Raw genomic sequence first — 23009 nt, forward strand, 5'->3', positions numbered from 1 at the left:
TGGTGTCTCCATTGAACAGTTAATAAAATCACCTCCGGACCATTTACATTGACCTCCCCTCCATTTTGTTTACTGCTGCTACTCGCTATTTATCATCTATGCAGTCACTTCACCCCCACCTACATGTACAAATGACTTCACTAACCTGTACGCCGGCACACTGACTCGGTACCGGTATATAGCCTCGTTATTGTTATTCTTATTGTGTTACTTATTATTTTAGTCTTCTCTGTAAATATTTTCTTAACTATTCTTGAACTGCACTGTTGGGTTAAGGGCTTGTAAGTAAGCATTTCACGGTAAAGTCTACACTTGTTGTATTCGGCGCATGTGACAAAGTTTGATTTGAAGTCATGAAAAAAATATCCTCTTTACTGCTGCATGAACTCTGAGCATTGGAAACATTATCACACAGCAGTCCAGTAGCCTACATGTGGGCAAAAAACAGAATCACTCACTCTTTCTGTGGGAAATTATATTTATTAGTGTAGAATAGACCCAGAGAGTCATAGTAGGGGGCAAAGGACTAGACAGAGAGAGAGGGGAGGAGAGAGACAGACAGAGAGAGAATCGTTTGATATTCTTTAGCACCCTCCTGTGTTAAGGCATAGAAACTGCAGCCATACCATGTTAGTAGAGTAGTGGGTTAATCAGGTTGCCTATTGGTTTGAGTTGTAAAGTTAAATTCCCTGTTCCTTATCTTTATTTTACTGCATGACACCACAAGTAGAGGTTTATGGGCCTACTTTAGTCAGAAAAGAGAGGTGCGGATGCCTGCCAGAGCATAAATGCAATTATCTGAAATTATCTTAAATATACTTTTTTCTTTTCTTTTCTTTTCTTTTCTCAAAGCTTTCTCTACGATCTAAACCTTTATACCTTCTCCTTCCTGTTGCCTGCAGGGCAGGCTTCCTCACTGCTACTCTTTTGTCTCTCACTCCCCTAAACTTAATTGCCTTGCTGAGGCGCTACTGAAGGAGACAAATTGGTTCCTACCGGGGTGTTTCTCGAACAATAAGGAGAGCTTAACTCTGGATGTTCTGGGAACACCCACAACCTGCAGCTGCTTGCAAACTAAATCATTTAATAATCTAAACTTTCAGAAATGCATTCTATTGTTGGAGAAGATAAACATTTTTGCCAATATAGCTCAATAAACGCCGTACCCACAAATGTATTTGACAATGGTCTTATCTGTTTATAAAAATGAACATACCCTGGAACAGGGTTTCCCAAACTCGGTGCACATTTTGTTTACTTTTTTGCCCTAGCACTACACAGCTGATTCATATAATCAACTCATCATCAAGCTTGGATTATTCGAAGCAGCTGTGTAGTGTTAGGAGCGCTAGGGAAAAAAGCAAAACGTGCACACCTTGGGGACCCGAGGACCGAGTTTGGGAAACGCTGCCCTGGAAAAATTTACATTTACATCAGAATATATTAAATATATATATAGAGAGAGAGAGAGCAAGAGAGAGTGATAAGCTTAATTAAGGTAATTAAGGCCCCTATAAGGTCTGTGTTTATCATTAGGACTATTCCTCTTCTTTGTCCTTGAGATCTGCGAAGGCTTTTTTCACCATGAGGAACTGTGACTCTCTGTGAGAACGTTTCAGTTTGGCCCTGCGGTTCTGAAACCAAATCTGTGGAGAACGGGACAATGTCAACAGAGCTTTTAAGAACAGCCTTTATGGTGTAATTTTTCTCAACAAAAAATTAGCTTTAGTTTTAGAGCATGAAGATGCCTGTCTAGTAGGTTATTGCTGTAAGTACTCAGGCATATATTTTTTTTTTTACATGTTACATTGTAATTAACAGATTTTTTTATTTCATGTTTGTTACAAGAAGAAAGAGTCCATATTCTGTGTAATAACAAGAACTGCTGAAAGCTGTTCAAATTCAATTACAATTCAATAATCAAAGTAGAATCCCAAAACAATTAAGTTAGGCCTTGCAAAGTTGATTTACTGTTAAACAAATTTATATAAATTAATATCTTGTAAAGTGAGGCGATGAAGCGAATAGTTTTTTTTATATAAATATAATTGCATATATACACACTACCTTTAAAAAATGTAGTGTCACTTAGAAATGTTTTTGAAAGAAAAGCACACCTTTTGTCCATTAAAATAACATGAAATTGATCAGAAATACAGTGTAGACATTGTTAATGTTGTAAATGACTATTGTATCTGGAAACGGCTGCTTTTTTATGGCATATCTACATAGGCGTACAGAGGCCCATTATCAGCAACCATCACTCCTGTGTTCCAATGGCACGTTGTGTTAGCTAATCCAAGTTGATGATATTAAAAGGCTAATTAATCATTAGAAAACCCTTTTGCAACTATGTTAGCACAGCTGAAAACTGTTATTCTCATTAAAGAAGCAATAAAACTGGCCATCTTTAGACAAGTTGAGTATCTGGAGCATCAGCATTTGTGGGTTCGATTACAGGCTCAAAATGGCCAGGAACAAAGAACTTTCTTCTGAAACTCGTCAGTCTATTCTTGTTCTGAGAAATCAATGCTATTTCATGTAAGAAATTGCCAAGAAACTGAGGCTCTCGCACAATGCTGTGTACTACTCCCTTCACAGAACAGCGCAAACTGGCTCTAACCAGAATAGAAAGAGGAGTGGGAGGCCACGGTACACAACTGAGCAAGAGGAGGGTCTAGTTTGAGAAACAGACGCCTCACAAGTCCTCAACTGGCAGCTTCTTTAAATAGTACCCTCAAAACCAGTCTCAACGGCAACAGTGAAGAGGCAACTCCGGGATGCTGGCTTTCTAGGCAAAGTTCCTCTGTCCAGTTTAAATTTTTAAAAAATTAAATAATGTTTTAACCTTTATTTAACTAGGCAAGTCAGTTAAGAACAAATTCTTATTTACAATGATGGCCTACTGGGGAACAGTGGGTTAACTACCTTATTCAGGGGTGCTGTTTGCTGTTGTTCTGGGATTGATTTGCACTTTTCGCACCAAAATACATTCATCTCTAGGAGACAGAACGCGTCTCCTTCCTGAGCGGTATGACAGCTGTGTGGTCCCATGGTGTTTATACTTGCGTACTATTGTTTGTACAGATGAACGTGGTACCTTCAGGCGTTTGGAAATTGCTCCCAAGGATGAACCAGACTTGTGGAGGTCTACAATTATTTTTCTTTATTTTGATTTTCCCATGATGCCAAGCAAAGAGGCACTGAGGTTGAAGGTAGGCCTTGAAATTCATCCACAGGTACACCTCCAATTGACTCAAATGATGTCAATTAGCATATCAGAAGCTTCTAAAGCCATGACATCACTTTCTGGAATTTTCCAAGCTGTTTAAAGGCACAGTCAAATTTGTGTATGTAAACTTCTGTCTGACCCACTGGAATTGTGATACAGTGAATTATAAGTGAAATAATCTGTCTGTAAACAATTGTTGGAAAAATGACTTGTGTCATGCACAAAATAGATGTCCTAACCAACTTGCCAAAACTATAGTTTGTTAACAAGAAATTTGTGGAGTGGTTAAAAAACGAGTTTTAATGACTTCAACCTAAGTGTATGTAAACTTCCGACTTCAACTGTATATAAATTAACATGAATCAAATTAATTGTTCAAAAACTTGTATTTGATTTATTTTTCATATTGAACAGTAAATTAACTTTGTTAGGCCTCAGGGTAAAAACATCCCCATTTTAAATGTAATTTCGAAACAGTTAATTTTAGGCCTACCTGTATTCTATCCTCATCCAGATGTAACCTTTGTGCCAGTTCATCTCTGATGTCAATACCCGGATATGAGTTGATGAGAAACACACTCTCCAAGACTTCAATCTGCCCCCCAAGAAGAAATCATATCAATAAATCATATCAATCAAATTGTATTTCCATGAAAACATCTGTCACAAATTGATACACATTTAACACAAATGTATATACTGATAAATGTAAATACTGATAACTGTAACCCTGCAGCAAAATCCCACAGTTATGACATCGTACAAACAAAATGTTGGTAAAATAAAACACTTTAACTGCCCTTCGGCCGATATATAGGCTATCTACAATAAATATGTTATTAAAATGTTTTGTTACTGATGCACCACGATGGAGGCATGTGAACACTGCGCATATCTGTGCATGAAACAATTTTTTTTTTTTACCTGTGTGCTACTGAATGCCGTCCGCGGCCTGCGCCCAATGTACCAGTTTAATGTTCTCCTGTAGGACTCCGTAAAGTGTTGTTTACAGTTGAGCTTCTGTTCTTCTACTGTCCCCTTTATCTCTGCGGAAGGCTCCGATGGTCTATTGACTATGGTGTGACTTCTCTGTTGCGTTGGTTCCAATTCTGAAAAACACCAGACAAAACCTAATATAACTCCACAGACAATGACATACGTTATTATCAGAATTTACTTGAGAGAAATAAATAGTGTTTTACCTGTCCATGGTCGATACAGCTTCACAGACACATTTTGTAGGCCTGGCCTGTCCAAATTCAACCCAAGGATGCTGTCTATGGTGAAAACTGGCTTTGCGTCAACCAGCCTGATCTGGCAACTAACGGTAGGTGCAGCCATACTGTCAACCAACTCTCTTCTGAAAAGTTACTGGCCTCTGAATGCTGGCTGCTCAGGTGACGACTTAAACGAATCGGGGATTTTCATACGTCACTAATTAAAATCAGAGGTTCTAAAAAGTTTAGCATGTGAATCGAATACCCCCCACCACTGGGCGCGATGAGTCGCAGGTTACCCGATTCAGATTAGGGGGGTTGTAAATAGACCTAGGCATAAAGGTGTTATCTCTTAAGGACAGTGGATTCGTCAAACGTAATATTAGAACTGAAACAAAAAAGCAATGCCATCCTTTTCTTCAAAACTACCAAGGTAGAAAATCAAACCCATTCCCACATGTCGCCAAACCTGGGCACTATTTTAGATAGGCCTACTGTCTGCAGGCATCATTATGCGGGACCAGTCAAGTATCACATAATTCCAATCCTAATAATAATCCTCTAATACTATTAGGTTTAATCCTGATGAATATTCTCTCATCCTGCCGTTGTGATGCATATAGGACGGTGAATTATGTTGGGGACAAACAAAAGCCGTCAAAGCGGCAGGTTGGCGTGTTGCTGGAAAATCGTGTGTAACATTTGTTCCTCCTCGAATCGACCTATTCAAAAGCAGATTAGTGCTCGCTCGCTTTAACGAACAGAACAACGGGAGCTTTAAACAAATAACTCACTTGTTTACTTTTCGCTCTGAATGGAACGGAGAGGATTTGGACACAAGGGACGTCAATGTGCACGGGCGCGCCCAGTCTTTTTGTTTTGAAAGAAGAGCAATACTTAATAGGCTACTCTAAGAAAGAATATGGCTTATTTGCAGCCTATAGGCGCCACGCACGCACACACACACACACACACCACTTTGAACCAGGAGCGATAAAACACAACCCTAATCCTTGAATTAGTGTATATTTATTGTTGAAAAGCTATCTTAGGACACTGAAACAGTAATCACTGAAATGTGTACATTAAATAGGTGCATATCCCCCACTGCATAAAGTACTAAAGTGCAGCCCCCCATATTAACATCTAGGTAACCCAGTTTACCACTCCCAAAACCTTTCCCCAAAATGGAAATAATAAATATTCTCAACCCTTCTGGGATATCACTTCTATTTATATAAACCGAATCAATTTCACTTTGTTGATATGGTAGTTGTATTCTCTATGAGCTGATCAAATTTGCAGTCAGAGCTCAGAACTAATTTACATCTGAGCAATGGGTAAAGGTCGGCGAACACCTCTGGAAATATGTCCTATACATAGTTTACATACGTAGTGTGCTTCTTTATACAGAAATTATCTGAGAAAACATACAAACCATTCCAATACATTACAGATTAACATACTTAACGGGTGAAAAAAAACAACACCTTAAAGCCACAGCCCTAAATTTAGCACTTTGTAATACAGTATTGTTCTTGCTTCAACCTGGCAGATGAATACATTGACACTTCAGGAAGAAGGTATAGCAATAAGTTGATTCATTCATGAGCATACCACTATTGGTGTTAGGGGTACAAGATCAACATCATCATCTTGAAACCAAAACACACTCGAAACAAAACATGGTTCATTCAAATGGTAGTAATAATGTTATGGAGGGAAAAAAAGAACTGACAGGGATGTATGTGACAATTATTTATCTTCATGATAGGATCCAAAGCACATGCAAACCTGTTAGCTAACGACGAGAGGCTGAGTGTAGACAAGGTCCCGAGGCAGCAAAGCATCCCCAAACCATCACACCACCGCCGAGAACCAGGGTTCTTACTGCGGAATGCAGTGTTAGGTTTCCGCCAGGCATAACGGGACCAATGCCGTCCAAAAAGTCATACTTTTGACTCATCTGTCCATAAATCATCCTTCAAAGAGTCTTGGTGATCATCCAGGTGCTTCCAGGTGCTTTTTTGGCAAACTTGAGTCAACCTTTTGGATGAGATGGGTCCTATTATGCCTGGCGAAAACCAAACACTGCATTCCACAGTAAGAACCTCATACCAACGATCAGGCATGGTGGTGGCAGTGTGATGGTTTGGGGATGCTTTGCTGCCTCAGGACCTGGACGACTTGCTTCAATAGAAGGAACCATGAATTCTGCAGGAGAATGTCAAACCATCCATCTGTGAGCTGAAGCGCAGCTGTGTCATTCAGCAAGACAATGATCCAAAACAAGTCTACATGAACATGGCTAAAAAGCAATACATTTGAAGTTTTGGAATGGCCTAGTCAAAGTCCAGACCTAATCCCAATTGAGATGTTGTGGCAGGACTTGAAACGAGCAGTTCATGCATGAAAACCCACAAATGTTGCTGAGTTAAAGCAGTTCTGCAGGCAAAAGTGGGCCAACATTCCTCCACAGCGATGTGAGAGACTGATCAACAACTACAGGAAGCATTTGGTTGCAGTCATTGCAGCTAAAAGGTGGCACAACCAGTTACTGAGTGTAAGGGGGAAATCACTTTTTCACACAGGGGAATTGGGTGTTGCATAACTTTGTTAATTAAATCAATAAAATAAGTATGACCTTTTTTTTGTTATTTGTAAACTCAGGTTCCCTTTATCTAATATTAGGTTTTGGTTGAAGATCTGATAACATTCAGTATCAAAAATATGCAAAAACAGAAAGAAATCATACTTTTTCACAGCTGTAGATTATAAACTGGGTGCTTCGAGCTCTGAATTCTGATTGGCTGACAGCCATGGTATATCAGACCGCATACCGCGGGTTTGACAAAACATGTTTTACTACTATAATTATATCGGTAAATAGTTTCTAATAGCAATAAGGCACCTTGGGGGGGGGGGGGGGGTATACGGCCAATACACCACAACTAAGGGCTGTATCCAGGCACTTGGTGTTTCTTCGTGCATAAGAACAGCACTTAGCCATGGTATATTGGCCATATACCACACCCCTTCGGGCCTTATTGCTTAATTAGACAATATGTATACTGTTTACGCAAACAATACAGAAATCTATTATTGCAGTATTAACATGTGCAATGTCTTCCCTCCATATTAGTACACTCTATAATCTCTAACTTTTAGGAAGCCATAGTATTCAGTCAGAACTGCACCTGAATTTCCAAATAAACAAAACCAGAAAAGCATTATTTTTCTTCTTCCATATTATCTGACAGTATACTTCTATATAATTGCGAGTATAAAATACATGATCATTTACACAAGGTGGAGAATGATCCGGAAGGATTCTTTTGATTGTTCAGTCACATGGTTCTTTTTCTACTCTTCTTTTCTTAGCTTGTGGGGTCTTTTTTTTTTCTAGTTTTTTATGTTATGAAGTATATATTTTTTGCCCTTTATTGATCAAGTCTATCTGCACTCTGAATCCTGTTCCTTCATTGACCAACAGTAGGAGCCAGAGGTGAAACCAGAGAGAGGCTGTGTTTGTGCAGGCCCAGGGTTGAGGAGCCAAGGTGGGCGTCTGGAGAGGAACCAAGTCCACCTCTAACTGTCTGTTTTCATGGGATACTACTTTGTGGTAACACATAGTCAAGCCTGTCCCTTGTAGCCTGGGTGTGAGTCTGTTTCTGCTCTCTTGCCAACTCCTTATGGAATTGTCATGCAATTGTTTGGTTCGACAATAACAATGGAGTAGGCAAAAGCACAAACAGATCTGGGACAAGGCTATGTCTCTCGTGGGTGTTTCCTCTTAACAGCACATTGGGGGGGGGGGGGGTAGCCTATCCAGCAGAGGATCAAAGCCAGCAGTTACATCGCTGATGATTTGCGTAAAAGTTGAACTTTGGCTCAACTTGGTGAAATTGTCCCCAACGGTTGCATGGTCTCCTCAAGTCACCTCTTCAAGTTGCCTCCCTCCATTGAAAATGACTGACTTCCAGTGGTTTGGTCATCCAAAGTAGTATTCAGTGAAAGCCAACAGTAACATCTCTCGGTTCCATTCTGTTAGGCCTCTGACTCACCCTTCTCCCGCCCCTCCACTCCTGCATCGCTGTCCTCTGACTGGCTGTTGCTCAGCACCAGGAACTGTCCGTCAGTGCCAGCGGCAAGGGGGGTGGGGCGACTGAAGGCGGCAATCAAACGGCTCTGTTCCTCTAGGTCCTGTGGGTTCATGAAAATTCATTGATTAATCAAATCAATTAATCAAATCATTCAGTTTACTGTAACATCATTGAACACAGAATGTAATACAGCTGTGATTACAGACAAGAAACCGGCCAAGATAGGCGTTGATTTATGAGTCAACGAGAATAGGATACTATTTTGTGATTTTGATTTGATTGACACCTTTTCTATCTGTTTCTGTTTACTCAGCTCCTCCTGCTGTTTCTCCTTGGCCCTGTCCTGCTCCTTCTTCTTCTCCGTGGCTTTGCGATCCTGAGTCAGCAAAAAAAAAAACGTGAGCAACGACGGTTCATCTTAACAAATGAATTCCACTAGAACAGAGAGCTCGACTTCTCACATTTCTTACCATCTCTGAGTGGAACGCTATCTGTTTGGCCAGCCCCACACTGTCACAGATCTGAAAGGAGGACAACACAACATACACTCGGAGATAACGAGAAATGACCATGGGTAACAGTAGACACACATGCAAATGTCTTCATTTTGCCACAACACGGAAACTATAAGCTGTTTTAACTGATAGTGCCATTACTACATAGACACAGTATGCTTATTCCTAGCCAGGACTTATTCCTGATCATAAAAAGACATTGGCATGTGTGGTGACCAGGAAAATGTGGTGTAACTATGCCCTTGTTACAGCCTTAAACTACTGGCTCTACCTACATATCATGGAATAAGAAAGGCTACACAGCAGAGCAGAATCTACCTTTTCCCCATCATTGTTGGACTCAAAGATGTAGCAGACAATGATTGGTCGTCCGTCCACCCTGCCTTCTGCAGTCTGCAGAACAAATCCAAACAGACGCTTGTTCTCCTGGTGGGCAGCACACAACACCACGCTGGAGAGAGGGAACTGGGGGAGGGAGAGAGAAGGGGGAGGGGGGGGGGCAGCAGGGAGAGGGGCAGAGAGAGAAGGAAATCAAGAAGTCACGTGAAACATCAAGTCTCGACAACCTCATGTATCTTGACAGTGATATTACATACAGTTAAAGTTGGAAGTTTACATACCAAATACATTTAAACTCAGTTTCACAATTCCTGACATTTAATCCTAGTAACAAATCCCTGTCGTAGGTCAGTTAAGATCACCAGTTTATTTTAAGAATGTGAAATGTCAGAATAATAGCGGAGAGAATGATTTATTTCAGCTTTTATTTCTTTCATCACATTCCCAGTGGGTCAGAAGTTTACATACACTCAATTAGTATTTGGTAGCATTGCCTTTAAATTGTTTAACTTGGGTCAAACGTTTCGGGTAGCCTTCCAGAAGCTTCCCACAATAAGTTGGGTGAATTTTGGCCCATTCCTCCTGACAGAGCTGGTGTAACTAAGTCAGGTTTGTAGGCCTCCTTGCTCACACACGCGTGTTCATTTCTGCCCACAAATTTTCTATAGGATTGAGGTCAGGGCTTTGTGATGGCCACTCCAATACCTTGACTTTGTTCGCTTTTGGAAGTATGCTTGGGGTCATTGTCTGTTTGGAAGACCCATTTGCGACCAAGCTTCAACTTCCTGACTGATGTCTTGAGATGTTGCTTCAATATATCCACATCATTTTCTTTCCTCATGATGCCATCTATTTTGTGAAGTGCACCAGTCCCTCCTGCAACAAAGCACCCCCACAAAATGATGCTGCCACCCCCGTGCTTCACGGTTGGGATGGTGTTCTTCGGCTTGCAAGCCTCCCTCTTTTTCCTCCAAACATAACAATGGACATTATAGCCAAACTGTTTTATTTTTGTTTCATCAGACCAGAGGACATTTCTCCAAAAAGTATGATATTTGACCCCGTGTGCAGGTCCTTTGCTGTTGTTCTGGGATTGATTTGCACTTTTCGTACCAAAGTACGTTCATCTCTAGGAGACAGAACGCGTCTCCTTCCTGAGTGGTATGACGGCTGTGTGGTCCCATGGTGTTTATACTTGCGTAATATTGTTTGTACAGATGAACGTGGTACCTTCAGGCGTTTGGAAATTGCTCCCAAGGATGAACCAGACTTGTGGAGGTCTACAATTTTCTTTCTGAGGTCTTGGCTGATTTCTTTTGATTTCCCCATGGTGTCAAGCAAAGAGGCACTGAGTTTGAAGGCAGGCCTTGAAATACATCCACAGATACACCACCAATTGACTCAAATTATGTCAATTAGCCTATCAGAAGCTTCTAAAGCTATGACATAATTTCCTTGAATTTTCCAAGCTGTTTAAAGGCACAGTCAACTTAGTGTATGTTAACTTCTGACCCACTGGAATTGGGATACAGTGAATTATAAGTTAAATAATCTGTTTGTAAACAGTTGCCAAAACTATAGTTTGTTAAGAAGAAATTTGTGGAGTGGTTGAAAAACAAGTTTTAATGACTCCAACCTAAGTGTTTGTAAACTTCCGACTTCAACTGTACAATCAATCAGTCACATGCCTACCCTCAGCCGTGTGACTTGTGTCTGAGGATCGATTAGCCTGAAAACAAAAACAACACATAGGATAAGTCTGTGAATTGAATGAATTTCCATGCCTGTATAATAAGGGCAAAGAGCTTGTGTCTCACTTCAGGCATTCACAGGTGACCAGCAGGTGAGACTCTGTCATCCTGAAGATGTTGTGTATGGCTCTGGCTGCTAGGATCTGTCTCATGGTCTCATAGATGACGTCAGAGCTGTCCGCATTCTGCACCTCCATACAGCCCAGGAAACGTGCAAAGAACAGCTGGTGCAGGATAGAGCCTGGATGGACACATATTGTCAATTTTCTTTTCTTTTTCCACAGAAATTCATCTTTCGCTTTTAACCTGACCACCTGAGAGAGAAACACACACACACACACACACACACACTCATACACACACACTCATACACACACCTACCTTCACTCTCCTCAGCTGGTGTGCCTCCGGATTCACCAAAAGGATTGGTCCTTCTTTCAAAAAAGGGGGAGCAAAGAAACACACCCACATCTTAAGAACATGACTGGCACAGTGTAGTAGACTCAGAACTATTTTCCATTCAACACATACCATGGGTTAGTCCTGCCCCTATACATCGTTAAGGAAACCCTGGGTAGTACTGACCTTCCCAGTCCGGCAGCCTTCGCCCGTCCTGCGTCCTCCTCGCTGACTGGAGAGATGATGTCAAACTGGATGGGCGTGTTTGGAGCCACCAGTGCGTCCAAGGAGAGGACGGAGAGGGCCGGGGAGGCCGTCTCAGAGCCTGCCGAGCTCACACTGCTGGCCCGCGCTGCCGGTGGCCGCCCTTGTCTACACGGGACGGATAGATGTAGAGACGGATGGACGAGACCCAGGGAACAGAAAAGAGATGGGAGGTTAGAGAGATGGAAACGAGGGATGCTAGCCTCATTGAACATAAGAAAAAAGGTGTACTCAAGAAACCTTTCACTACAGTAGGGTCAGGAGTTTTTCCAGACCATGTGACTAAACCAGGAAAAACACTTTTCTCCAAGTTACAGGGTGAGCTAGGCTAGGCTAGTTATAGGCTGTAATGTGTATAACCAAGCCTAGAGATTTTCGTAGTCAGATCAGGAAAAACTCCAGGCCCAAATAATGAAGTCTATGATTGTGTGAGGAGAGACGGTTCAGAAACCCACGTGCTCGGCCGCAAACTCTCATGCCTCTGCTGGAAGGAGGGAGACGGTGTCACAGCCTCAAGAGCTGATTGGTTCACTCTGGCTGCGATCTCCTGCCAATAGAAAGACGGCATTTCAGCAAAGAGGAAATGCGCTTGGCAACAGAGAGAAAGAGGGCAGATGAGATTCACACTAACCACATCCCATCCCAGACATCCAGCACTGGCTAGGTGAATGTCACACCATGGACACACACAGGGGTGTTGGAGCATTGCTCTATCTATGATAATATCAATCTAAATATAAAGATGATGCAAGCACAGGCTTTTCCAGAGCATAGCAAGATACTCACCTCTGGGTTCTCACTGAGATATATCCTCTTTGAGATGTTGTTAATCGTTGCAATCCACTGAGGGAGGAAAGAGGAGCACAGGACAGTGTTATTAAGAGATACCACAGCTACATTATACATTTATACAATACATAAACACATCCACAATACATTTCATTAAAACTACTGTCGCACCTCTTCACAATCCTTCCTGCTCTCTGCCTGCAAGATGGCCACTCTGAAACAAAGACCGAGCGCATCAGTAACGTCTGTGGAAATTCACATTTTCTTTTGTGACTAAGTTAGAAATTTTCAGGTAACAACAACACTTCATAAAGCGGTTATCGCTAGTTAAAAAAATGTAAAAAAGCTTTAATATGCAGTCAATTACTTCTTGCCGTCGAAGGATGTGATCTGGAAGCAGAAGCGTCGGTCCTCACAGTCCACGGCCATGACGGAGCAGTTGTCTATATCCATGACAAGACCCCCCGCCACGTCCCCCCGCGCCTGGCTCATCAGGTTCCCTCCCTGGGTGAAGAAGTACTGCCGCTCCCAGGATGAAGACACTAAGCCCGTTTTACTTAGGAAACACATTTAGGAGTAAAAACATGGTAGAAACATATTGTCGTTCCGATTAAGGCATTTTGGACCATATTCACTTTCACTAGAAATGAATAAAAGCATCAGTTTAAAAACAAGCAGGAGCTGCCCTACTGTTGCTTCAAATAGAAACGAGCAGACTTTTTACTTGATTTACTAACCCAGGTGTTTATTTAAAATATATGTTGGTCTTGAACTACAGTGTTGCAGGACTGAGGAAGGTCAGTTTGTTTGGCTAGGCAGTCATTTCTTACTTGCGAGTGTTGAGGTAGCCGGCCTTGCGTGTGAGGTTGCGGTTGACAGGAACCAGGCTGGGGTCAGGGTCGGGCATGTAGAGGAGGTCATTGGCCTGCTCCATATCCTGGATGGTCTGTTGCATCACATCCACCTCCCCGGCCATCTCCCTGCGGACACTGGACACAACCAAACACATTACACGCCCGGCCTTGGAAACATTGTAAGAAAATATGACAATTCCACTTGGCCTCATAGAGGGCAAGATGGAGCTACCACCATTGCTGAAGACTATCCAATCTTTTCAGATCTCTACAAATCCCAAAGGGTTGGGGGATAGGAGATGAAGCTTACTTCTGAACACTGGTTCCTATGTCGGTGAGGAAGTCTTCCCACTGCTGGGTCAGGTTCTCTGATCCCAGCTTGAAGAAGCTGATCTGGGATATAAAGAAAGACAGACATGCTGGTCAGAATATATGCTCCAGCAGGGAGAGAGAGAGAGAGAAAGAAATACAGAGAGCGAGCGAGAGAGAGAAAGAAATACAGAGAGCGAGCGAGAGAGAAAGAAATACAGAGAGCGAGCGAGAGAGAGAAAGAAATACAGAGAGTGAGCGAGAGAGAGAGAGAAATACAGAGAGCGAGCGAGAGAGAGAAAGAAATACAGAGAGCGAGCGAGAGAGAGAAAGAAATACAGAGAGCGAGCGAGAGAAAGAAATACAGAGAGCGAGCGAGAGAGAGAAAGAAATACAGAGAGCGAGCGAGAGAGAGAGAGAAATACAGAGAGCGAGCGAGAGAGAGAAAGAAATACAGAGAGCGAGCGAGAGAGAGAGAGAAATACAGAGAGCGAGCGAGAGAGAGAAAGAAATACAGAGAGCGAGAGAGAGAGAAAGAAATACAGAGAGCGAGCGAGAGAGAGAAAGAAATACAGAGAGCGAGCGAGAGAGAAAGAAATACAGAGAGCGAGCGAGAAAGAAATACAGAGAGCGAGCGAGAGAAAGAAATACAGAGAGCGAGCGAGAGAGAGAGAGAAATACAGAGAGCGAGCGAGAGAGAGAAAGAAATACAGAGAGCGAGCGAGAGAGAAAGAAATACAGAGAGCGAGCGAGAGAGAGAAAGAAATACAGAGAGCGAGCGAGAGAGAGAAAGAAATACAGAGAGCGAGCGAGAGAGAGAGAGAAATACAGAGAGCGAGCGAGAGAGAGAAAGAAATACAGAGAGCGAGCGAGAGAGAAAGAAAGAAATACAGAGAGCGAGCGAGAGAGAGAAAGAAATACAGAGAGCGAGCGAGAGAGAGAAAGAAATACAGAGAGCGAGCGAGAGAGAAATAAATACAGAGAGCGAGCGAGAGAGAGAAAGAAATACAGAGAGTGAGCGAGAGAGAGAGAGAAATACAGAGAGCGAGCGAGAGAGAGAAAGAAATACAGAGAGCGAGCGAGAGAGAAAGAAATACAGAGAGCGAGCGAGAGAAAGAAATACAGAGAGCGAGCGAGAGAGAGAAAGAAATACAGAGAGCGAGCGAGAGAGAGAGAGAAATACAGAGAGCGAGCGAGAGAGAGAAAGAAATACAGAGAGCGAGCGAGAGAGAAAGAAATACAGAGAGCGAGCGAGAGAGAGAAAGAAATACAGAGAGCGAGCGAGAGAGAGAAAGAAATACAGAGAGCGAGCGAGAGAGAGAGAGAAATACAGAGAGCGAGCGAGAGAGAGAAAGAAATACAGAGAGCGAGCGAGAGAGAAAGAAAGAAATACAGAGAGCGAGCGAGAGAGAAAGAAAGAAATACAGAGAGCGAGCGAGAGAGAGAAAGAAATACAGAGAGCGAGCGAGAGAGAGAAAGAAATACAGAGAGCGAGCGAGAGAGAAATAAATACAGAGAGCGAGCGAGAGAGAGAAAGAAATACAGAGAGTGAGCGAGAGAGAGAGAGAAATACAGAGAGCGAGCGAGAGAGAGAAAGAAATACAGAGAGCGAGCGAGAGAGAAAGAAATACAGAGAGCGAGCGAGAGAAAGAAATACAGAGAGCGAGCGAGAGAGAGAAAGAAATATAGAGAGCGAGCGAGAGAGAAAGAAATACAGAGAGCGAGCGAGAGAGAGAAAGAAATACAGAGAGCGAGCGAGAGAGAGAAAGAAATACAGAGAGCGGGCGAGAGAGAGAAAGAAATACAGAGAGCAAGCGAGAAAGAAATACAGAGAGCAAGCGAGAAAGAAATTCAGAGAGCGAGCGAGAGAGAAAGAAATACAGAGAGCGAGCGAGAGAGAGAAAGAAATACAGAGAGCGAGCGAGAGAGAGAAAGAAATACAGAGAGCGAGCGAGAGAGAGAAAGAAATACAGAGAGCAAGCGAGAAAGAAATACAGAGAGCGAGCGAGAGAGAGAAAGAAATACAGAGAGCGAGCGAGAGAGAGAAAGAAATACAGAGAGCGAGCGAGAGAGAGAAAGAAATACAGAGAGCAAGCGAGAAAGAAATACAGAGAGCGAGCGAGAGAGAGAAAGAAATACAGAGAGCGAGCGAGAGAGAGAAATAAATACAGAGAGCGAGAGAGAGAGAGAAAGAAATACAGAGAGCGAGCGAGAGAGAGAAAGTAATACAGAGAGCGAGCGAGAGAGAAAGAAATACAGAGAGCGAGCGAGAGAGAGAAAGAAATACAGAGAGCGAGAAAGAAATACAGAGAGCGAGCGAGAGAGAGAAAGTAATACAGAGAGCGAGCGAGAGAGAAAGAAATACAGAGAGCGAGCGAGAGAGAGAAAGAAATACAGAGAGCGAGCGAGAGAGAAAGAAATACAGAGAGCGAGCGAGAGAAAGAAATACAGAGAGCGAGCGAGAGAGAGAAAGAAATATAGAGAGCGAGCGAGAGAGAAAGAAATACAGAGAGCGAGCGAGAGAGAGAAAGAAATACAGAGAGCGAGCGAGAGAGAGAAAGAAATACAGAGAGCGGGCGAGAGAGAGAAAGAAATACAGAGAGCAAGCGAGAAAGAAATACAGAGAGCAAGCGAGAAAGAAATTCAGAGAGCGAGCGAGAGAGAAAGAAATACAGAGAGCGAGCGAGAGAGAGAAAGAAATACAGAGAGCGAGCGAGAGAGAGAAAGAAATACAGAGAGCGAGCGAGAGAGAGAAAGAAATACAGAGAGCAAGCGAGAAAGAAATACAGAGAGCGAGCGAGAGAGAGAAAGAAATACAGAGAGCGAGCGAGAGAGAGAAATAAATACAGAGAGCGAGAGAGAGAGAGAAAGAAATACAGAGAGCGAGCGAGAGAGAGAAAGTAATACAGAGAGCGAGCGAGAGAGAAAGAAATACAGAGAGCGAGCGAGAGAGAGAAAGAAATACAGAGAGCGAGAAAGAAATACAGAGCGAGAGAGAGAGAAATACAGAGAGCGAGAGAGAGAAAAAAATACAGAGAGCGAGAGAGAGAGAGAAAGAAATACAGAGAGCGAGAGAGAGAAAGAAATACAGAGAGCGAGCGAGAGAAAGTAATACAGAGCGAGCGAGAGAGAGAGAGAGAGAGGAGAGAGAGAAAGTAAGGCTGATGTACCTGTGCTTGCATGTATCCCAGCAGTGGCTCCAGGAGGGACATCTTCTTCTTGTACTGCAGCGTGTTGAGGGCTGTGAAGTAGTGCATCATGGTCTGGTGCTGCTTCTTCCTGGAGGTGTACACATCCTCCATCACCTCGCCCTTCACCTGGAGAGAAGACGCACACACACACACACATACACAACAAACGCACGCAGACATACACACGGAAGCGCGCACACAAATGTCAGGTTTTATTTGGCAAGGAAGTTATTGTTACAACAACGTCACGTTATATTAAGAAACTTTACCTTCTCATTGTCCCTCCTTTTAGAGAGACGGCTGTATCTGTTGATGGCCATGTCGTGATCTGTCGACAGAAAATGTGTTATTACATTTACAACATGGGCTTTGTAACAAGACATCATGCCAACATCACAACATTAAGTTTTCATGTTTTACTGAATAGTTCTCACTCACCATCGCTGGCAATCTGGAACACTTCCTTCAGGGTCAGGATCTCTGAAGGGGAGAGAGAGAGAGAGAGAGAGAGAGAGAGAGAAGGTCAACGTCCATTTCAAACGGCTCACATTCTGCCACTACCAAGCGCAGCCACCCTCGAACGACATGCCCTTGGGGACCAGGGCTCCGATCCCCAGTCCTACCTCTTCACCATTCATCCCTCTAATCTGTCTCCATCTCTCGTAAATGTACATGATCTCTGTATAAACAATACAACATGAGAATGGAACTCTTTCAGAGTCCTACCTTTTAAGTCCCTCTCCTTAAACTGAGTGATGGGAAACATCATGGCATCAGCCAGCTGAGTGGACAGCACTGCATGACAGGAACTCAGCTGTGGGAGAGAAGACAGGTTAGTTACATTACTGAATCTCCTCAGGGAAACGTGTCTTGTGTTTCTCATCAGACAGGTGGAGAGGAGAGGTGGGGGAGGTTAGAGAGATGGAAGAGAGAGAAGGAAGGAAGAAAGATGGAAGGGATATGGAAAAAACAGAGTGAAGGAAGGGATGGCTTGAAGTGAAGAGTGAGGGAGTAGCCTGTGTGGAGTGAATGATTGGAGAGGTTAAGACAGAGAGAAGGAAAGGAGAGAAAAAAAGGGAGAGGTTAAGACAGACAGGAGGAAAGGAGAACAGAAAGGGAGAGGTTAAGACAGGCAGAAGGAAAGGAGAACAGAAAGGGAGAGGTTAGGACAGACAGAAGGAAAGGAGAACAGAAAGGGAGAGGTTAAGACAGACAGAAGGAAAGGAGAACAGAAAGGGAGAGGTTAAGACAGACAGAAGGAAAGGAGAACAGAAAGGGAGAGGTTAAGACAGAGAGAAAGGAAAGGAGAGAAAAAAAGGGAGAGGTTAAGACAGACAGAAGGAAAGGAAAACAGAAAGGGAGAGGTTAAGACAGACAGAAGGAAAGGAGAACAGAAAGGGAGAGGTTAAGACAGAGAGAAAGGAAATGAGAAAAAAAAAGGGAGAGGTTAAGACAGACAGGAGGAAAGGAGAGCAGAAAGGGAGAGGTTAAGACAGACAGAAGGAAAGGAAAACAGAAAGGGAGAGGTTAAGACAGACAGAAGGAAAGGAGAACAGAAAGGGAGAGGTTAAGACAGACAGAAGGAAAGGAAAACAGAAAGGGAGAGGTTGAGACAGACAGGAGGAAAGGAAAACAGAAAGGGAGAGGTTGAGACAGACAGAAGGAAAGGAAAACAGAAAGGGAGAGGTTAAGACAGACAGAAGGAAAGGAGAACAGAAAGGGAGAGGTTAAGATGGACGGAATGGAGGAAGCAATAGAAGAAAGAAAGAAAGAAAGAAAGAGAAAGGAAGGGAGCGGTTAAAGTGTGAGTGTTTACAGTGTGGTGTAACTAATGGAGGTTAAGACACAGAGAGAAAGAAAGAAGGAAGAAAAGGAAAGGAGAGAAGAAAAAGGTTAAGATGAAGAGAACGGAGAAAAGAAGAGTAGAGGAGGTGAATGTGCAAAGTCGGAGTGTATAGTGTGGTGTAATTAAGAAAATGTAGAGATGAAAAAGGTTAAGACGGTGTAATCCTATTTGAGCAGCAGCGTGCCACAGCGAGGAGGATGAGTTAATGAGGGCAGAGCAGTGGACCCGCTGCGTGTGTTCTCACCTCGTCTATGACTTTGGCAAACTGCTGCAGAGTGGAGCTCATGACCTCGTCATCGCAGCAAAGAGGGAAACGCTGCAAAGACAGCCCAGTCAGCCCTAAACCATTTTACATTTGCGAATTCAGCCATTTATCAGACGCTCTTATCTGGAGGGACATAGTCAGCGCATTCAACTAATGTTCAAACCGTAAGGGTTTCTTGGAAGATGCATGAAAAATAAATACATACATACTGTACATCATTCCAGCATGTTGACACTGAGAACATAGGCCTACCTGTTTCTCATACCCCTTCAGAAGTTTGGAGGTGAGATGGGTGGCAGCACTCAACTCATTCTGAAAAAAAAGAGTCATGTCCGTTTCATCTAACTAGCTGTAGGAGCAATATAAAGAAAGGGTGTGTGTGTGTGTGTGAGTGAGAGTATTGAGTGTGTGCATGCTTGCATTTTTGCTTGTTTTTAAAAGCCCGGACACTAACTGGCATGAGCATATCCCAGAGGTCATTGCTCACCTGTGCATCATAGATTCTGTGCATGGCCTGGAAGAGCTGCTGGGAGTATTTCGATATGGCAGCTGCATCCTCCTCAAACATGCCGAGCAGGGAGCGCGTCTGGCAACAGAGAAACACACTGGATGAAGGAAGCACTCAACTCAGGAAACATTCAGGTTAGGCTTACCTGAAGTAGGTAGCTTAGATGGCACACTTATGTCACCCTTGTGCAAGGCTAATCTGGTCCCAGATCTGTAGCTTTAGCCAACCCCTCTGACTATTGTAGTCACCCCACCGATGGAGGCTCCTCAGTGGAATGGGAGGTCCATCCCACTCAGTGAATTTCATAAAAATTGAAATATCGAACATAAAAAATGTTATCCTTTTTAAATTCAATTATACTAAATACTACATAACTGATTAAAGACACTGTTTCGCATTGAAGTTCTACAGTAGCCTCAACAGCACCCTCCTCTGGGTACATTGACTTCAACACAAAACCTAGGAGGCTCATGGTTCACACCTTCTTCCACGGACTTATAGAGTAAATATGACGACGTGTTCCAACCTATCAGATCTCTTACAGTATGAACTAACATCTCGCCCATCCAATCAAAGGATCAGAGAATGAACGTAGTACCGAAAGCATAAGCTACAGCTAGCTAGCACTGCAGTGCATAAAATGTGGTGAGTAGTTGACTCAAAGAGAGGAAGGTAATAGTTGAACAGTTTTGAACAAATTATTTTCTTAAAAAATTGAGAAGGAGCAGAGAGAGAGATATATTTCATTGTATTTTTTCTTCTTCTTAGTTTACCTTTTACTTACTTCGCTAAAGCAGCTCATTTAGCCTACTCAACCTGGCTCAAACAGAGAGGAAGGCTATTTATGTTAGCTAGGTGGCTAAGGCTATCCAACAACGCAACTCTTCCAAGTCAAGGTAAGCTTTCGGTTTTATTAATTTATTGACACTGGGGACCACCAGTGTAACTGTTAAACTGCTTGCTGTACACTGTACTGCGTGATTGTACACATGGATTAGATTGTGGGTTTACTACTGCGTTAGTTCTAGTTTGTTGACTATAAAGTTAATATGGTAACAACGATATAGGCTGGTTAGCGGTTATGGGTTATGGGTTATAGGTTTGGCTTGGAGAGGCTTTTGCGCCTGGTCACAGACAGCTGTTGTGTTATGTTGTGAAGTCCACAAGTGAAGGGAAAAGAAGAGAGGAGAGTGTGTAGATGCAAGAATGAATTATATAACAAGAAAAGTGATGCTTTATGTGACTGCTATGAAAGTGAACTGTGTGCGCGTGTGATCAGGGGGATGTATTCATTCTGCCGATTCTGTTGCAAAACCTTTCTTAAAAAGATGCAAACGGAATGAAACAAGTACAAAAATTCCCAAACAGGTCCATAATAGATGAAGACTAAATATGTTACAACTTCCCCCGGTCTCCCCTAATAATAGTAAATGTGCAACTTTCAAACAATTTCCCCCATTCTTCCCTACCAGCGACTGAAGGAAAGTTTGAGAATATGTTTCAATGAAAGTAAAAGGACAGTAATGTCACAAGTAAAGTAGGATGCCCAGGTTTCAATAGATAAGATATTACAGTTTTTCTCAATCGTGTACAAGCATTTTTCAGAACAATGTTGTAGATTTTCAAAACAGAGTCCACAAGACACAGAAGTCTGCAAAATACATACAGTACCAGTCAAAAGTTTGGACACACCTACTCAAACACATGATAGTCCCACTGAGCGCAAACCAGATGGGATGGTTTAATTGCTGAGGAATGCTGTGGTAGCTATGCTGGTTTGCGCTTATAGGGACTATCATTTGTTTTTCAACAGGACAATGACCCAACACACCTCCAGGCTGTGTAAAGGCTATTTGACCAAGAAGGAGAGTGATGAAGAGGGCACAATAAAACCTATTCCCCCCCAGGAGACTGAAAAGATTTGGCATGGGTCCTCAGATCCTCAAAAGGTTCTACATCTGCACCATTGAGAGCATCCTGACTTTTTGCATCACTGTCTGGTATGGCAACCACTTGGCCTTCAACCGCAAGGCACTACAGGGGGTAGTGCGTATGGCCCAGTACATCACTGGTGCAAAGCTTCCTGCCATCCAGGACCTCTATACCAGGCGGTGTCAGAGCAAGGCCCTAAAAATTGTCAGACTCCAGCCACCCTAGTCATAGACTGTTCTCTCTGCTACCGCATGACAAGGGGTACCGGAGTGCCAAGTATAGGTCCAAGAGGCTTTTAAACAGTTTTTTACTTCCAAGCCATAAGTCCAATGAAAATCTAATGAAATGGCTACGCAGACTGTTTGCATTGCCCCTTCTTCCCCTTTTACACTGCTTCTACTCTGTTGTTATCATATATGCATAGTCACTTTAATAACTCTACCTACATGTATATACAGTTGAAGTCGGAAGTTTACATACACCTTAGCCAAATATATTTAAACTCAGTTTCACAATTCCTGACATTTAATCCTAGTAAAAATGCCCTGTCTTAAGGCAGTTAGGATCACCACTTTATTTTAAGAATGTGAAATGTCAGAATAATAGTAGAGAATGATTTATTTCAGCGTTTATTTCTTTCATCACATTCCCAGTGGGTCAGAAGTCTACATACACTCAATTGGTATTTGGTATCATTGCCTTTAAATTGTTGAACTTGAGTCAAACGTTTCAGGTAGCCTTCCACAAGCTTCCCACAATTGTTGGGTGAATTTTGGCCCATTCCTCCTGACAGAGCTGGTGTAACGGAGTCAGAATTGTAGGCCTCCTTGCTCACACATGCTTTTTCAGTTCTGCCCACACATTTTCTATAGGATTGAGGTCAGGGCTTTGTGATGGCCACTCCAATACCTTGACTTTGTTGTCCTTAAGCCATTTTGCCACTACTTTGGAACTATGCTTGGGGTCATTGTCCATTTGGAAGACCCATTTGCGACCAAGCTTTAACTTCCTGACTGATGTCTTGAGATGTTGCTTCAATATATCCACATAATTTTGCTCCCTCATGATGCAATCTATTTTGTGAAGTGCACCAGTCCTTCGTGCAGCAAAGCACCCCACAACATGACGCTGCCACCACCCGTGGGTCACGGTTGGGATGGTGTTCATTGGCTTGCAAGCCTCCCTATTTTTCCTCCAAACATAAAGATGGTCATTATGACCAAACACTTCCTTTTTTGTTTCATCAGACCAAAGGACATTTCTTCAAAAAGTACAATCTTTGTCCCCATGTGCAGATGCAAACCGTAGTCTGGCTTTTTTTATGGCGGTTTTGGAGAGGTGGCTTCTTTCTTGCTGAGTGGCCTTTCAGGTTATGTCGATATAGGACTTGTTTTATGGTGGATATTGATACTTTTGTACTTGTTTCCTGCAGCATCTTCACAAGGTCCTTTGCTGTTGTTCTGGGATTGATTTACACTTTTTGCACCAAAATACA

General features: G+C 42.8%; 2 protein-coding genes across 3 annotated transcripts in view; both read right to left on the minus strand.

Annotated features, from left to right (window-relative positions):
- Positions 1–460: 460 nt before the first annotated feature.
- hesx1 (HESX homeobox 1) lies at positions 461–4675 on the minus strand. The gene is made up of 4 exons (XM_090240741.1): positions 4435–4675; positions 4157–4341; positions 3726–3827; positions 461–1646 (listed from the first exon to the last, which is right to left on the minus strand). Exons 1-4 carry the CDS (start codon positions 4571–4573, stop codon positions 1539–1541), a joined length of 534 nt encoding a protein of 177 aa, XP_090096867.1. The 5' UTR covers positions 4574–4675; the 3' UTR covers positions 461–1538.
- Positions 4676–5462: 787 nt separating this feature from the next.
- The window catches only part of LOC110527724 (DCC-interacting protein 13-alpha), a 28830-nt gene continuing 11283 nt past the window's right edge, over positions 5463–23009 (minus strand). Inside the window, exons 2-22 of one of the 2 annotated variants that reach the window (XM_090240733.1) lie at positions 19562–19660; positions 19327–19386; positions 19054–19125; positions 17690–17777; positions 17402–17443; positions 17233–17291; positions 16943–17089; positions 13774–13856; positions 13440–13598; positions 12977–13165; positions 12781–12823; positions 12607–12663; positions 12276–12367; positions 11743–11928; positions 11539–11588; positions 11224–11398; positions 11099–11135; positions 9386–9532; positions 9023–9073; positions 8839–8928; positions 5463–8652 (exon numbers count right to left, since the gene is read on the minus strand). In XM_090240733.1, the coding sequence (XP_090096859.1) occupies positions 8497–8652; positions 8839–8928; positions 9023–9073; positions 9386–9532; positions 11099–11135; positions 11224–11398; positions 11539–11588; positions 11743–11928; positions 12276–12367; positions 12607–12663; positions 12781–12823; positions 12977–13165; positions 13440–13598; positions 13774–13856; positions 16943–17089; positions 17233–17291; positions 17402–17443; positions 17690–17777; positions 19054–19125; positions 19327–19386; positions 19562–19660 (2082 nt within the window). In that variant the 3' untranslated portion in view covers positions 5463–8496. Of the gene's footprint in view, positions 8653–8838; positions 8929–9022; positions 9074–9385; positions 9533–11098; positions 11136–11223; positions 11399–11538; positions 11592–11742; positions 11929–12275; positions 12368–12606; positions 12664–12780; positions 12824–12976; positions 13166–13439; positions 13599–13773; positions 13857–16942; positions 17090–17232; positions 17292–17401; positions 17444–17689; positions 17778–19053; positions 19126–19326; positions 19387–19561; positions 19661–23009 lie in introns of both variants that reach the window. The other variant, XM_036983220.2, reaches the window with a different exon arrangement.

Source organism: Oncorhynchus mykiss, chromosome 7 (genome assembly GCF_057628025.1).
Source record: "Oncorhynchus mykiss isolate SJ-2025 chromosome 7, ASM5762802v1, whole genome shotgun sequence".
Lineage (NCBI taxonomy): Eukaryota > Metazoa > Chordata > Actinopteri > Salmoniformes > Salmonidae > Oncorhynchus > Oncorhynchus mykiss.